The sequence below is a fragment of the Triturus cristatus genome, chromosome 11, assembly GCF_964204655.1.
Source record: "Triturus cristatus chromosome 11, aTriCri1.1, whole genome shotgun sequence".
Lineage (NCBI taxonomy): Eukaryota > Metazoa > Chordata > Amphibia > Caudata > Salamandridae > Triturus > Triturus cristatus.
In genome coordinates, this window is record NC_140594.1 from 51318592 (window position 1) to 51335269 (window position 16678).

The 16678-nt window shown below is 53.6% G+C and overlaps 1 protein-coding gene across 3 annotated transcripts in view; it reads right to left on the reverse strand.

Annotated features, from left to right (window-relative positions):
- PPIL2 (peptidylprolyl isomerase like 2) overlaps positions 1-16678 on the reverse strand; it is a 332508-nt gene that overhangs the window by 131612 nt on the left and 184218 nt on the right. For all 3 annotated transcript variants that reach the window (XM_085636442.1, XM_085636443.1, XM_085636445.1), the window contains one exon: positions 11771-11860. In XM_085636442.1, the coding sequence (XP_085492568.1) occupies positions 11771-11860 (90 nt within the window). The remainder of the gene's footprint in view (positions 1-11770; positions 11861-16678) is intronic.

Sequence of the window (16678 nt, forward strand, 5' to 3'; positions counted from 1 at the left end):
CCTTGTACTGTTCTATGTCAGAGCCCAGGGCAGGGAGCTCTGTCCCTTGTACTGTTCTATGTCAGAGCACAGGGCAGGGGAGCTCCTTCTCTTCTGTGGCTCCATGTCAAAGCACAGGGCAGGGAGCACCGTCTCGTGTTTTATCTCCATGTCAGAGCACAGGGCAGGGAGCTCCGTCTCGTGTGTTATCTCCATGTCAGAGCACAAGGCAGGGAGCTCAGTCTTGTGTGTTACCACCATGTCAGAGCCCAGGGCAGGGAGCTCTGTCCCTTGTACTGCTCCGTGTCAGAGCACACGGCAGGAGAGCTCTGTCTCTTGAGCGGCTCCATGTCAGAGCACAGGGCAGGAGAGCTCTGTCTCTTGAGCGGCTCCATGTCAGAGCACAGGGCAGGAGAGCTCTGTCTCTTGAGCGGCTCCATGTCAGAGCACAGGGCAGGGAGCTCCGTCTCTTCTGTAGCTCCCTGTCAGAGCACAGGGCAGGGAGCTCTGTCTCGTGCTGTTCCATGTTGGAGCACAGGGCAGGGGAGCTCAGTCTCTTCTGCGGCACCATGTAACAGCACAGGGCAGGGAGCTCCGTCTCTTCTGCGGCTCCATGTCAGAGCCCAGGACAGTAAGCTCAGTCTCTTGTGCGGCTCCATGTCAGAGCCCAGGACAGGGAGCTCCGTCTCTTCTGCAGCTTCATGTCAGAGCCCAGGGCAAGGAGCTCCGTCTCTTCTGCAGCTTCATGTCAGAGCCCAGGGCAGGGAGCTCCGTCTCTTCTGCAGCTTCATGTCAGAGCCCAGGGCAGGGAGCTCCGTCTCTTGTAATGGCTCCATGTCAGAGCCCAGGGCAGGGAGCTCTGTCTCTTCTGCCGCATCATGTCAGAGCCCAGGGCAGGGAGCTCAGTCTCTTCTACTGCTCCATGTCAGAGCACAGGGCAGGGAGCTCGGTCTCATCTGCGGCTTCATGTCAGAGCTCAGGGTAGGGAGCTCTGTCTCTTGTGCTAGCTTCATGTCACAGCCCAGGGTAGGGAGCTTGTCTCTTGTAATGGCTCCATGTCCGGTCACAGAGCAGGGAATCTCAGTCTCTCATGCTGGCTCCATGTCAGGGCACAGGGCAGGGAGCTCCGTCTCTTCTGTGGCTTCATGTCAGAGCCCAGGGCAGGGAGCTCCGTCTCTTCTGCAGCTTCATGTCAGAGCCCAGGGCAGGGAGCTCCGTCTCTTCTGCAGCTTCATGTCAGAGCCCAGGGCAGGGAGCTCCGTCTCTTGTAATGGCTCCATGTCAGAGCCCAGGGCAGGGAGCTCTGTCTCTTCTGCCGCATCATGTCAGAGCCCAGGGCAGGGAGCTCTGTCCCTTGTACTGCTCTATGTCAGAGCACAGGGCAGGGGAGCTCTGTCTCTTCTACTGCTCCATGTCAGAGCACAGGGCAGGGAGCTCTGTCTCTTCTGCGGCTTCATGTCAGAGCTCAGGGTAGGGAGCTCTGTCTCTTGTGTTAGCTTCATGTCACAGACCAGGGTAGGGAGCTTGTCTCTTGTAATGGCTCCATGTCCGGTCACAGAGCAGGGAATCTCAGTCTCTCATGCTGGCTCCATGTCAGGGCACAGGGCAGGGAGCTCCGTCTCTTCTGTGGCTTCATGTCAGAGCCCAGGGCAGGGAGCTCTGTCCCTTGTACTGCTCTATGTCAGAGCCAAGGGCAGGGAGCTCCGTCTCTCATGCTAGCTCCATGTCAGCCCGGGGTAGGGAGCTCAGTCTCTCACGCTAGCTCCATGTCAGAGCACAGGGCGGGGAGCTCTGTCCCTTGTACTGATCCATGTCAGAGCACACGACAGGGAAGCTCAGTTTCTCATGCTAGCTCCATGTCAGAGCACAGGGCAGGGAGCTCCGTCTCTTGTGCTTTCTCCATGTCAGAGCCTGGGGCAGGGGAGCTCTGTCTCTTCTGCGGCTCCACGTCAGAGCACAGGGCATGGAGCTCCATCTCTTCTACGGCTTCATGTCAGAGCACAGGGCAGGGGAGCTCTGTCTCTTGTACTGCTCCATGTCAGAACACAGGGCAGGGAGCTCGGTCTCTCATGCTAGCTCCAAGTCAGAGCACAGGGCAGGGAGCTCTGTCCCTTGTACTGCTCCATGTCAGAGCACAAGGCAGGAGAGCTCAGTCTCTTGTACTGCTCCATGTCAGAGCACAGGGCAGGGAGCTCCGTCATGTGTGTTATCAACATGTCAGAGCCCGTCGCGTGTGTTATCTCCATGTCAGAGCACAGGGCAGGGAAGCTCAGTCTCTCATGCTGGCTCCACATCAGGGCACAGGGCAGGGAGCTCCGTCTCTTGTGCTTTCTCCATGTCAGAGCCTGGGGCAGGGGAGCTCTGTCTCTTCTGCGGCTCCACGTCAGAGCACAGGGCATGGAGCTCCATCTCTTCTACGGCTTCATGTCAGAGCACAGGGCAGGGGAGCTCTCTCTCTTGTACTGCTCCATGTCAGAACACAGGGCAGGGAGCTCGGTCTCTCGTGCTAGCTCCATGTCAGAGCACAGGGCAGGGAGCTCTGTCCCTTGTACTGCTCCATGTCAGAGCACAAGGCAGGAGAGCTCAGTCTCTTGTACTGCTCCATGTCAGAGCACAAGGCAGGAGAGCTCAGTCTCTTGTACTGCTCCATGTCAGAGCACACGGTAGGAGAGCTCAGTCTCTCATGCTGGCTCCATGTCAAAGCACAGGGCAGGGAGCTCCGTCTCTTCTGCGGCTCCATGTCAGAGCCCAGGGCAGGGAGCTCCGTCCCTTGTACTGCTCTATGTCAGAGCACAGGGCAGGGGAGCTTCTTCTCTTGTAATGGCTCCATGTCAGAGCACTGGGCAGAGAGCTCCGTCTCTCATGCTAGCTCCATGTCAGAGCACAGGGCAGCGGAGCTCTGTCTCCTCTGTGGCTCCATGTCAGAGCACAGGGCAGGGAGCTCTGTCTCTTCTGCGGCTCCATGTCCGAGCACAGAGCAGGGAGCTCTGTCCCTTGTACTGCTCTATGTCAGAGCACAGGGCAGGGGAGCTCCGTCTCTTGTACTGCTCCATGTCAGAGCACAGGGCACCGAGCTCGGTCTCTCATGCTAGCTCCATGTCAGAGCCCAGGGCAGGGATCTCTGTCTCTTCTGCGGCTCCATCTCAGAGCCCAGGGCAGGGAGCTCTGTCCCTTGTACTGCTCTATGTCAGAGCCCAGGGGAGGGAGCTCTGTCCCTTGTACTGCTCTATGTCAGAGCACAGGGCAGGGGAACTACTTCTCTTGTAATGGCTCCATGTCAGAGCACTGGGCAGAGAGCTCCGTCTCTCATGCTAGCTCCATGTCAGAGGCCAGGGCAGGGAGCGCCGTCTCTTGTGCTAGCTCCATGTCAGAGCACAGGGCAGCGGAGCTCTGTCTCTTGTGTGGCTCCATGTCAGAGCACAGAGCAGGAAGCTCCGTCTCTTCTGCGGCTTCATGTCAGAGTAGAGGGCAGGGAGCTTCGTCTCTTCTGCGGCTCCATGTGAGAGCACAGGGCAGGGAGCTCTGTCCCTTGTACTGCTCCGTGTCAGAGACCTGGGCAGGGAGCGCTGTCCCTCGTGCTGTTCCATGTTGGAGCACAGGGCAGGGGAGCTCAGTCTCTCATGCTGGCTCCATGTCACAGCACAGGGCAGGGAGCTCCGTCTCTTCTGCGGCTCCATGTCAGAACACAGGGCAGGGAGCTCCGTCTCTTGTGCAGCTCCATGTCAGAACACAGGGCAGGGAGCTCAGTCTCTTGTGCAGCTCCATGTCAGAGCCCAGGGCAGGGAGCTCCGTCTCTTGTGCAGCTCCATGTCAGAGCCCAGGGCAGGGAGCGCTTTCCCTTGTACTGCTCCATGTCAGAGCACAGGGCAGGGAAGCTCTGTCTCACGTGCTGGCTCCATGTCAGAGCACAGGGCAGGGGAGGTCGGTCTCTGAGGCTCCATGTCAGACCACATGGCAGGGGAGCTCCGTCTCTTGTACTGCTCCATGTGAGAGCACAGGGGAGCTCTGTCTCTTCTGTGGCTCCATGTCACAGCACAGGGCAGGGAGCTCCGTCTCTTGTGCTTTCTCCATGTCAGAGCCTGGGGCAGGGGAGCTCTGTCTCTTCTGCGGCTCCACGTCAGAGCACAGGGCATGGAGCTCCATCTCTTCTACGGCTTCATGTCAGAGCACAGGGCAGGGGAGCTCTGTCTCTTGTACTGCTCCATGTCAGAACACAGGGCAGGGAGCTCGGTCTCTCATGCTAGCTCCAAGTCAGAGCACAGGGCAGGGAGCTCTGTCCCTTGTACTGCTCCATGTCAGAGCACAAGGCAGGAGAGCTCAGTCTCTTGTACTGCTCCATGTCAGAGCACAGGGCAGGGAGCTCCGTCATGTGTGTTATCAACATGTCAGAGCCCGTCGCGTGTGTTATCTCCATGTCAGAGCACAGGGCAGGGAAGCTCAGTCTCTCATGCTGGCTCCACATCAGGGCACAGGGCAGGGAGCTCCGTCTCTTGTGCTTTCTCCATGTCAGAGCCTGGGGCAGGGGAGCTCTGTCTCTTCTGCGGCTCCACGTCAGAGCACAGGGCATGGAGCTCCATCTCTTCTACGGCTTCATGTCAGAGCACAGGGCAGGGGAGCTCTGTCTCTTGTACTGCTCCATGTCAGAACACAGGGCAGGGAGCTCGGTCTCTCGTGCTAGCTCCATGTCAGAGCACAGGGCAGGGAGCTCTGTCCCTTGTACTGCTCCATGTCAGAGCACAAGGCAGGAGAGCTCAGTCTCTTGTACTGCTCCATGTCAGAGCACAAGGCAGGAGAGCTCAGTCTCTTGTACTGCTCCATGTCAGAGCACACGGTAGGAGAGCTCAGTCTCTCATGCTGGCTCCATGTCAAAGCACAGGGCAGGGAGCTCCGTCTCTTCTGCGGCTCCATGTCAGAGCCCAGGGCAGGGAGCTCCGTCCCTTGTACTGCTCTATGTCAGAGCACAGGGCAGGGGAGCTTCTTCTCTTGTAATGGCTCCATGTCAGAGCACTGGGCAGAGAGCTCCGTCTCTCATGCTAGCTCCATGTCAGAGCACAGGGCAGCGGAGCTCTGTCTCCTCTGTGGCTCCATGTCAGAGCACAGGGCAGGGAGCTCTGTCTCTTCTGCGGCTCCATGTCCGAGCACAGAGCAGGGAGCTCTGTCCCTTGTACTGCTCTATGTCAGAGCACAGGGCAGGGGAGCTCCGTCTCTTGTACTGCTCCATGTCAGAGCACAGGGCACCGAGCTCGGTCTCTCATGCTAGCTCCATGTCAGAGCCCAGGGCAGGGATCTCTGTCTCTTCTGCGGCTCCATCTCAGAGCCCAGGGCAGGGAGCTCTGTCCCTTGTACTGCTCTATGTCAGAGCCCAGGGGAGGGAGCTCTGTCCCTTGTACTGCTCTATGTCAGAGCACAGGGCAGGGGAACTACTTCTCTTGTAATGGCTCCATGTCAGAGCACTGGGCAGAGAGCTCCGTCTCTCATGCTAGCTCCATGTCAGAGGCCAGGGCAGGGAGCGCCGTCTCTTGTGCTAGCTCCATGTCAGAGTACAGGGCAGCGGAGCTCTGTCTCTTGTGTGGCTCCATGTCAGAGCACAGAGCAGGAAGCTCCGTCTCTTCTGCGGCTTCATGTCAGAGTAGAGGGCAGGGAGCTTCGTCTCTTCTGCGGCTCCATGTGAGAGCACAGGGCAGGGAGCTCTGTCCCTTGTACTGCTCCGTGTCAGAGACCTGGGCAGGGAGCGCTGTCCCTCGTGCTGTTCCATGTTGGAGCACAGGGCAGGGGAGCTCAGTCTCTCATGCTGGCTCCATGTCACAGCACAGGGCAGGGAGCTCCGTCTCTTCTGCGGCTCCATGTCAGAACACAGGGCAGGGAGCTCCGTCTCTTGTGCAGCTCCATGTCAGAACACAGGGCAGGGAGCTCAGTCTCTTGTGCAGCTCCATGTCAGAGCCCAGGGCAGGGAGCTCCGTCTCTTGTGCAGCTCCATGTCAGAGCCCAGGGCAGGGAGCGCTTTCCCTTGTACTGCTCCATGTCAGAGCACAGGGCAGGGAAGCTCTGTCTCACGTGCTGGCTCCATGTCAGAGCACAGGGGAGGTCGGTCTCTGAGGCTCCATGTCAGACCACATGGCAGGGGAGCTCCGTCTCTTGTACTGCTCCATGTGAGAGCACAGGGGAGCTCTGTCTCTTCTGTGGCTCCATGTCACAGCACAGGGCAGGGAGCTCCGTCTCGTGTGTTATCTCCATGTCAGGGCACAGGGCAGGGAGCACCGTCTCTTCTGTGGCTCCATGTCAGAGCACAGGGCAGGGAGCTCTGTCCCTTGTACTGCTCCGTGTCAGAGCACAGGGCAGGAGAGCTCTGTCTCTTGAGCGGCTCCATGTCAGAGCACAGGGCAGGAGAGCTCTGTCTCATGCTGTTCCATGTTGGAGCACAGGGAAGGGGAGCTCAGTCCCTCATGCTGGCTCCATGTCAAAGCACAGGGCAGGGAGCTCCGTCTCTTCTGTGGCTCTATGTCAGAGCCCACGGCAGGGAGCTCTGTCCCTTGTACAGCTCCATGTCAGCACAGGGCAGGGGAGCTCTGTCTCATGTGCTGGCTCCATGTCAGAGCACAGGGCAGGGAGCTCCGTCTCTTCTGTGGCTCTATGTCAGAGCCCACGGCAGGGAGCTCTGTCCCTTGTACAGCTCCATGTCAGCACGGGGCAGGGGAGCTCTGTCTCATGTGCTGGCTCCATGTCAGAGCACAGGGCAGGGAGCTCCGTCTCTTCTGTGGCTCCATGTCAGAGCACAGGGCAGGGAGTTCTGTCTCTTGTGCTGTTCCATGATGGAGCACAGGGCAGGGAGCTCGGTCTCTAATGCTAGCTCCATGTCAGAGCACAGGGCAGGGAGCTCTGTCCCTTGTACTGCTCCATGTCAGAGCACAAGGCAGGAGAGCTCAGTCTCTTGTACTGCTCCATGTCAGAGCACACGGTAGGAGAGCTCAGTCTCATGCTGGCTCCATGTCAAAGCACAGGGCAGGGAGCTCCGTCTCTTCTGCGGCTCCATGTCAGAGCCCAGGGCAGGGGAGCTCCTTCTCTTGTAATGGCTCCATGTCAGAGCACTGGGCAGAGAGCTCCGTCTCTCATGCTAGCTCCATGTCAGAGCACAGGGCAGCGGAGCTCTGTCTCTTCTGTGGCTCCATGTCAGAGCACAGGGCAGGGAGCTCCGTCATGTGCGTTATCAACATGTCAGAGCACAGGGCAGGGAGCTCTGTCTCTTCTGCGGCTCCATGTCCGAGCACAGGGCAGGGAGTTCTGTCTCTTGTGCTGTTCCATGTCAGAGCGCAGGGCAGGGGAGCTCTGTCCCTTGCACTGCTCCATGTCAGAGCACAGGGCAGGGAGCTCCGTCTCTTCTGCGGCTCCCTGTCAGAACACAGGGCAGGGGGCTCCTCTCAAGCTGGCTCCATGTCAGAGCACAGGGCAGGGAGCTCTGTCTCTTGTGCGGCTCCATGTAAGCTGCAACAAGGTGATGGATGGAATGCTTAAATGAATCTCGGCCACTAACAATTGCCTAGGGGCGTGCCAATCCATCATTTTTCAGCCACCCGGCCACCTCATTTGGACCAAGCCTTCTACAAATCCACTTCAACCCTGCTCTAGTAGGAACAGTCCAGCCCGAACCTACAGGCCAGGTCCTCTATGAACCATAACACAGGCAAGCAAGACCAATGTCGCCCTAACTGGGGCTCGTCAGTTGGGTATAGTGGCACAGTGAGCACACGGGCCACCTCTGGGCATACCCATTTAGGGCGTCCACTGCAACAACTACAAGGTGAAGGAAGGAATGATTGAATTAATCTCAGCCAAAGGCAATCTCTCTGGGATGCATCTGGTATGCCCAGCACCTGTTTAGAACGAGCTCTCGTGTCACCGAACCTGGGCCAGCACTTGCTCGGAACCAGCTCTGGTGCCAGTGAACCTGGGCCAGCACCTGCTCAGAACCAGCTCTGGTGCCAGTGAACCTGAGTCAGCACCTGCTCAGAACCAGCTCTGGAGCCAGAGAACCTGGGCCAGCACCTGCTCAGAACCAGCTCTGGTGCCAGTGAACCTGGGCCGAGAAAGCTAAAGACACACAATTGATGGACGGAATGCATAACAAATCAAAACATTCACACCCAGTCAAAAGATCTGGGTTAAATCCATCATTCTTTTGTTCACCATGCCACCCCAGTTTAGACCTGACCCAGGATGCTTGTTTCCGGTCCAGAGAGGACCTGGCCTGGCAGTTCGGTCTGGACTGTTTCCATGGGGCACAGGGTCAAGACTGATTTGAATATGGCTGGGTCCAAAGTGGGGTGGCGTAGTGGGCAAAAGAACGATGGATTTAACCCAGATCTTTTGACTGGGGGGGAATGTTTGCATTGTCAGCATTCTGTCCATCATTTGTTTGCTGTAACAGTGAACCTGGGCCAGCACCTACTCAGACCAGCTCTGGTGTGGTTCCAGCTCTGATTGCCGGGGAACCAGGACCAGCTCTGGCGCCGGGGAACCAGGGCCGGGTCTGGCGCCGGGGAACCAGGACCGGCTCTGGCGCCGGGGAACCAGGAGCGGCTCTGGCGCCGGGGAACCAGGAGCGGCTCTGGGGAACCAGGACCGGCTCTGGCGCCGGGGAACCAGGACCGGCTCTGGCGCCGGGGAACCGGGACCGGCTCTGGCGCCGGGGAACCGGGACCGGCTCTGGCGCCGGGGAACCGGGACCGGCTCTGGCGCCGGGGAACCGGGACCGGCTCTGGCGCCGGGGAACCGGGACCGGCTCTGGCGCCGGGGAACCGGGACCGGCTCTGGCGCCGGGGAACCGGGACCGGCTCTGGCGCCGGGGAACCGGGACCGGCTCTGGCGCCGGGGAACCGGGACCAGCTCTGGCGCCGGGGAACCGGGACCAGCTCTGGCGCCGGGGAACCAGGACCAGCTCTGGCGCCGGGGAACCAGGACCAGCTCTGGCACCAAGGAACCAGGACAAGCTCTGGCGACAAGGAACCAGGACAAGCTCTGGCGACAAGGAACCAGGACAAGCTCTGGTGACAAGGAACCAGCTCTGGCGCCGGGGAACCAGGACCAGCACTGGCGCCGGGGAACCAGGACCAGCTCTGGCGCCAAGGAACCAGGACCAGCTCTGGCGCCAAGGAACCAGGACCAGCTCTGGCGCCAAGGAACCAGGACCAGCTCTGGCGCCAAGGAACCAGGACCAGCTCTGGCGCCAAGGAACCAGGACCAGCTCTGGCGCCAAGGAACCAGGACCAGCTCTGGCGCCAAGGAACCAGGACCAGCTCTGGCGCCAAGGAACCAGGACCAGCTCTGGCGCCAAGGAACCAGGACAAGCTCTGGCGCCAAGGAACCAGCTCTGGAGCCGGAGAACCAGGAGCAGCTCTGGTGCCGGGGAACCTGGGCCAGCACCTGCTCAGTGCCAGCTCTGTGCCAAGGAACCTGGGCCAGCACCTGCTCAGTGTCAGCTCTGTTGCCAGGGGACCTGGGTAACCACCTGCTGAGCACCAGCTATGGTGCTAGGGAACCAGCACCAGGTCTGGTGAAAGTGAACCAGGTCTAGCTCTGGTGCCAGGGAACTCAGACCAGCTTTGGCGCCAGGGAACCCGAACAACCCTGGCGCTAGGGAACCCAGACCAGCTCTGGCGCCAGGGAACTCGGACCAGCTCTGGCGCCAGGGAACCAGGACCAGCTCTGGCGCCAGAGAACCTCAGCCAGCACCTGCTTATTACAAGCTCTGGTGCCAGTGAACCTGGGTCACCACCTGCTCAGAACCAGCTATGATGCCAGGGAACCTGGGTCAACTCACATTTGGAATCATCTCTTCGCATTAAAGGCCAGGGGATGATAACTTTTACGGAAGAGTTCCTTGAAAACCCCGAAGAGGTGAGACCTCACCTCTCTCCAGCTTCAGTCACCACCTCTGGGCGTTGACGTCACAACTCATGAAACCACAGCTTTTTATGTTATCGGCACACGTGTGAAGTGTGATAACGAGACAAACACCTGAGAGTGGCTCCAGGGGAAGTGCATCAAAATAAACTGAAGTGGAGGAAGGGCCCACGGTTCCTGGTAACGGATCAGGGTTTTAGGAAGGAGACACTAGTCAGAAGTGATATATGAACCGAACCAGGTTTCATTCGGGCTGGGACCCCCCCACTGCACCTTTGCAGTCAGGGCCTTGTGTTTGGGACACATACCTGGCACAAGCTGAAATGCACGGATGAGTGTCTAGGATTGGTCCTGTACACGAGCAGTCTGCTGCTCGAAAACATTCAACGTAGCCATGGGCAAGGATTCGGGGTGCTTGCTAGGCACAACACTTTGCCTGCCCACCTGCAGGCTCTGGAGCACCCCCATTGGTGGATGACTGTGCAAAGTAAGCATACAAGCGCTGCGAAGTTGCCTCATCTCCTGCACCCAGGACAAGCCAGGTGGCTCAGTGAACCTTCAATAAATGCAATAATACTGGCCTTCAAGGAAAGTACATTGTATACACGTAGGTTCTTATATTTTATAAGCCTGTTGCTAGATTGATTACCCTCACCTTAAAAGTGATTTAACCGGATGGGTATATTTCAGTAAATGCTGACGAAGTCCATATTCATACAAACGAATGGCAGGTAAGAAAAGCTCGGACAAAGAACCTGGGGAGGGGTACCGGTCAGACATCACATTAACCGTTCATTTCTCGGGCTCTCTCTCCACCCTGAAGACACTAAGAGTTACCACAGGTGTACAGACCCCTTGCTTCCCCTGTTTATGCCTATAATGTTATTTTAATGTTAGTAAAGGGTCTGTTGGTTGGATTGGCTTCTCTGTGGGTTTTCTGAATTGGAAGTACTAGACTCCTGAGCAGTCAAACACAAGAGAGCTCTCCTCCCAAACACTGTGATCCATCAACTACTCGGGGTGAATGGAAAGATGGACTCCTGAACTAAGGCGGAACATATCCAGATGAAGAGAAGAGAAAAATAACCCAATATGGCCTGCAACAAGATCACACAGTCACTGATAATAGTCCTTCCTCAATGTTGACCCCTCTGATGATCTACAGCCACGCTTCAAGAAGCGGATCGAAGCTGATCCAAATCTCTAAGATGTATTCTCTCCAGAATATCACACCCAGATCTCAATAAAACCGGTGCTGGGATATTCTTGAAACAGACAAAAGGTGATGGGAGGAAAAGCTTGCTGGTAGTCTAACCACTGGAAATCGCTCAGGGTAGCACTTCAACCCATCGTTCTTTAGCTCACTTCGCCACCACAGTGTAGACCAAGCCACATGCAAATCAGTCTTAACCCTGTTTCTCATGGAAATAGTCCGGGCCGAACTGCCAGGTCAGGTCTTCCCAGGACCGGAAACAAACATCCTGGGACCGGTTTCGGGGTATCACCCCTCATCAGCCAGGCTAGCTTGAATCCAGTACACAGCCAGCAAGGGACCCATGTCTGGGCATACCCAGCGCAAAGTGCTGAGGCAACAATTGATGGACGGAATGCTGTATGGATTAAACAATCACCCCCAGTCACAGATCTGTGTTTAATTCATCATTCTTTTGCTCACCATGCCACCTTAGTTTGGACCCAGCTATATGTAAATCAGTCTTGACCCTGTTCCTCATGGGAACAGTCCAACCCAAACTGCTTGGCCAGATCCTCTCTGAACTGGAACACTAGCAACCCAGGACCGGTTTCCCCTGATTGGGCCTCATCAGCAGGATGTAGGAGGGATATTCTCGCCCACGGTGAAGTCTTGCAACCAATGTCATCCTAATGTGCTTACCATGAAGTTGCGGATGGATCGATGGAAGATGGTATTGTCGTAGTAGTTCTTCTTGCAAAGCTTTATGAAGTTCTCACATGTTTTTGGAACCTAGAAATGTAAAACACAGGTGTTACTGAGGCTGATGAATGCGCCCTTAGGGCAGGGCCACTGGAACCATGCAGCAGGGAAGGGTCAGATCATGTGGCAGGGTTGAGTAAATTATGCGGTAACAAATGGCAAATTATGAGGCATAATGCAGCACATTTGTGAGGGTAATTTGTCATTATTTGGTCATTTTTATTAACAGTGACAGAGTTCGTTGGACCTCCCAAGTACCAATTTATCAGCTAATTATAGCAATACGCAACAGAAATGTGGCCAGTCAACCGTTGCAAAGGGCCTTCCAGTGCACAGTAACAAGTGTTGCTGTGTTTTTAGTAACTTTTGAACCATTTGTGCTAGAAACAAAAAGTTATTTTGGTAACAAATGCAGATTCTTTAGCCGTGGATGGATTATGTGGCAAATGCAGCACATCTATAACTGTGCGAAAATCGGTGTAGCCGCACAATTGCATAATTCCAGTGTCTCTGCCTAAGGGGTGTCCGGACGTTTGGGGTTTGTGGGTGCAGATTCGATACAGGCTAGAGGAAGCATTAAAGGCAACTGCTTATCAAAACAGGCAATTGTAAGAAACATAACCGTAGCTTTGCTGAGGATGGCCCCCAAAGGGGGACCCACCAAGGATTCTTTTCTGGGGCATCAGGGACGAGGTGTGTAGGCATAATTTTCCCACAAACGACACATGCTGTACCCAAGCAGCGAGCCTTGTGCCATGCATGCCAGCTCTGAGCAACGTTCCCCCTTAAAATTGCCATGTGACATCCTCCCCAAGAGGCTACAAGCAGTGCCCAGCACACTACCAACCAACATCGCCCACAGATAGCACCGCACCATCAATACCTGAAAGTGCCAGACACCATCACCCCTCAACAGACCATGCATCATTCTTCCTTCCAGCAGATCACACCCGAGTAGATCACACTCACCCATGCAGCAAGGTCCCCTGCTTCCCTTCGGTACAGTACCAGAGGCAAACTCCTCCCACAAGTGCACCAGATCTCACACACTCCCCTGCAGCAAGTGCCCCCCACCCGCTTCCCTCCGGGACAGGACCACAGGCAACCTCACCCCTCAAGAGCACCAGATCACACCCCCCCCCCCCCCCCTGCAGCAAGTGCCCTCCGGGACAGGACCAGACATAAACTCACCCCTCAAGAGCACCAGATCACACCCCCCCCCCCCCCTGCAGCAAGTGCCCTCCGGGACAGGACCAGAGACAACCTCACCCCTCAAGTGCACCAGATCACACACACTCCCCTGCCTCAAGTGCCCTCCGGGACAGGACCAGACATAAACTCACCCCTCAATGTTATGTTATGTTAATTTGGATTTGTTGAGCGCTTAATACCGGAAGGTCTCTAAGCGCTGCAATGGCACCAGATCACACACTGACCCCTGCAGCAAGTGTCCCCCGCTTCCCTCCAGTACAGGCCTGGAGGCAACTTCACCCCTCAATGGCACCAGATCACACATTGACCCCTGCAGCAAGTGTCCCCCCCCGCTTCCCTCCGGGACAGGACCAGAGGCAACCTCACCCCTCAAGGGGACTGGACCACAGACCCACCTACTCACTGTAGTAGAGTATGACCATCCTCTGTTGTGTGCAGACTATCATTCTAACACCAATAGTTCTGTAGCTTTTTAGTGGTCATTGTGGCCGGTTTGTTTCGTGTCCCTTCAACTAGCGACATGGGGCGGGTAAATCTGCCCTTCTTGGTCACTTTAGGGTCGATGACTTTTGACATTATTGGTCCCTTGGGGAGCTCCACAGAGATGATGGACACAAAGCCATATTCCTTACTTTCCCTTCATTAGGTCTGGCTTGACAGCAGAGTTGTGAACAGACCCTATGTATTCGACAGAAAAGAGCTTTCAGTAATACCAGGGGAGGGGCTAAGGCTCCACCCACATGTTGCTTGCCTTGAGTAAAGCATTTGATTGGATAGAAGCCGAGTGCTTCCAATGAAAAGAGTGCTTTTTTCCCACTTTTTGCATTATTCGAAAGCTTAGGCTCCGTACAGTACAACAGAGTTGGTTATGCTGGCACGCACATTATAAGACTTGAGCCTTGATCTCTTTATTATGAAAAGTTACGATAAAGGCAGGAGGTGTGACGTGTGTATTGTGAAAAGCAGATGTTAAAGTAAATATGCATTTAAGTGTGGACTGTTATTATTCCACAACAAAGCCCGCAGAGAGGTATTGTGCCCCATGGATTCTCAGATTACCACAGTAGGTAAGAATGTTGGTGATCCCCTCCCGACAAACGGGTGGGAAGGGGATTTTGACAGTTATAATCCTTGTTAGCTTCTCTTAGGAGAGACAGTATTTTGCTCTGCCAACTGTAGTTTTGTATAAATTTGTAATTTTATGATTGTATGCGTAGTGGCTGCCTTGTGAGACAGCTTATGATTGATACCCCAGGCGGGGGTGGTTATGGTGACAAGCCAGTGATGAAGACTAATTAGTGCACTCTGAAAAGTTAAGTCCGATGCATAGGTGAGGTTATTTATTATTATTAGGCTATCCTGTTTTAGGTTTAAACCTATGATAACTGATAAAACCCCACCGAAAGGGAAATAGCACTGTAAACATATAAATACTGAAAAAACACCTGCACAACCACAAACTAAAAGCCATTCAAAGAAAGGAAAAGGAGAGTGAAAGAGTCATTTTTATTTCTTCCCAAAGGGGCCAACACAATGTAACTTTGATATACAAGGCAGCAGCAAGAAAGACTGGGCTAACATTGTTCTGCTTGAGTTTTGTTGTTTAGGGATGTCCCTAAGCTATTGTTTCTTCTTCCTTTTGCTTTTTTTCAGTTTTGTGGTCTTTAGTCTAAAGATGCAGGATTTAGAAGCATGTTTTAGGTCTTATTTTATAAACTATACAGTATCATGAAATATCAAAATCATATTTGATATTTTGGCTACGTTTGATCCTTTCACTGATAGGTAGAATGGCTGGTTTCATAAGAATCTTTCCCAATATGTACCATCACATTTACCCACAGACAGAGAATGGGTGAAACCCTTTCATACATCAGCCCTCATTTCTAGCGAGTCAGTATTGATAATAGGCGAGTTGTCAAACACACCAGGCTTTTAAAATTCAACGCAAGGTGTAGTGACAGGTATGTGTGAAACGAGTGCTGTCACCAAGCATCTGGGATAGTGGTGAAAACATGACACCCGAATTTTGGGAAACATGGAACGCAGTGTCACTTGGAATGCTGCTGCAAAAAGTTCACACCGAGTTCAATAAAGATTGAAGTGATATTGTTTGTATTTGCAGTGTTTCACTACGTATGTGAATACTTTGTGTGTTGACCTGTAAAAATTGATACCCGAGCTGAAGTACTTCCTTGTAAGAGATCCTTGCAACCTACTAGCAAGTATGCTGAAGCATCTTTACAATCTTCTTCTGTTAATGAATAATGCTATTGTCTTTGTAGTTCATTCTGGTCATCCCAACTGTGCCATAAGCCCATGGTTCTCAGTCCTAGAGGCCTTGACTGCTATATTATCCATGTGGCGACCGTTTATAGAACTGTTGCTTAGAGATGATGCCAAAGGCAAGAAATGTGAGGATCTTCAGTTGTATATTGATAGTAATGTGAAAAAAGTACACTCTACTGCATTATTAGATTATTACAGGAAAACATGCCTGACAATCAAAAAACTAGAGTCCGAAAACACACTTTTCTACCAAGTGTTCAACATAATTGGTGTAGCTGTGAAACATTTCCTTGAGATTAGGCTAGACAACACTTTTAGTGACTTTGGCACTGCAGCATGTTCTATGGTAGATTGCTTGCCACTTGGTAAGCAAAGAAATGCAGAGAAGCAATTCAAGGAATTTCATTTTACATTGAATGAGAAATGGCTTGCAATGATGCATAGAAAAGCCCCTTCACCAACCATGGCATTTGAAGTCAATGAAGCCTCACTGTGGTACTCTACACAAGTTCTAGATCCCTTCCATAAAGGGGAATTTTCTCTGGACTTTGAAAAGTACTGCTTCATTTTTGACTGCTTCAATAACTGAGGGCATATGCGCCCAGTTCAACTAATATGTTGCAGAACTTGTCCCAGAGAATCGCAATCTTCAGGTTTACCAGTATTGCCAGGAAAAGCTATGTCAGTGGCCAGAGTTATAAAATTGTGTACTGGCTGTTTTGGCGTTGCCCGTCTCAAGTGCCAATGTGGAGGGGGCTTTTTCATAGATAAACTTTTGCATGGGAAGAAAAGAGCGAGCTGCATGACCAAAGACTCACTAAATGAATTGTATGGTATAATACAATAAGTTTGATTTGTAAATATGTATTTGGACCTCATGTACACTGTACGTACACTATCTATATACCATGCACTATCAATGTAGAAAGCAAGCAATGATAAAAGCAACACATTCTATAAACACCGGAAAAACACTTTCTTTTATTTTTAATGGTGCAAAAATGTGTAACCACTGATGACCACTGTATTTTTAAGGTGTTGAAATCACTGGAAAAAAACCACAAGTATTTACCAAAAATAGAAAATGAAAACTAGTTAGCCTAATTATTATTTTGGTATCTTGATATAGCACACAACTCACTCCCGAAAGAGTATCTCGGCGCTGTGCTGGTCATGACAAGGAAAGCACATTCTATAACAGCCAGGTTTTTTGCATCTTCTTAAAGTTTGTGAAGTCCGGGAAAGGACGAAGATGATGCAGGAGTTTGTTTCAGTGATATGGAGATGAACAGAAGAAAGATCTGCCCCGAATCTTGAAGTGCGGATGCGTGGGGTCAGCAAAAATGC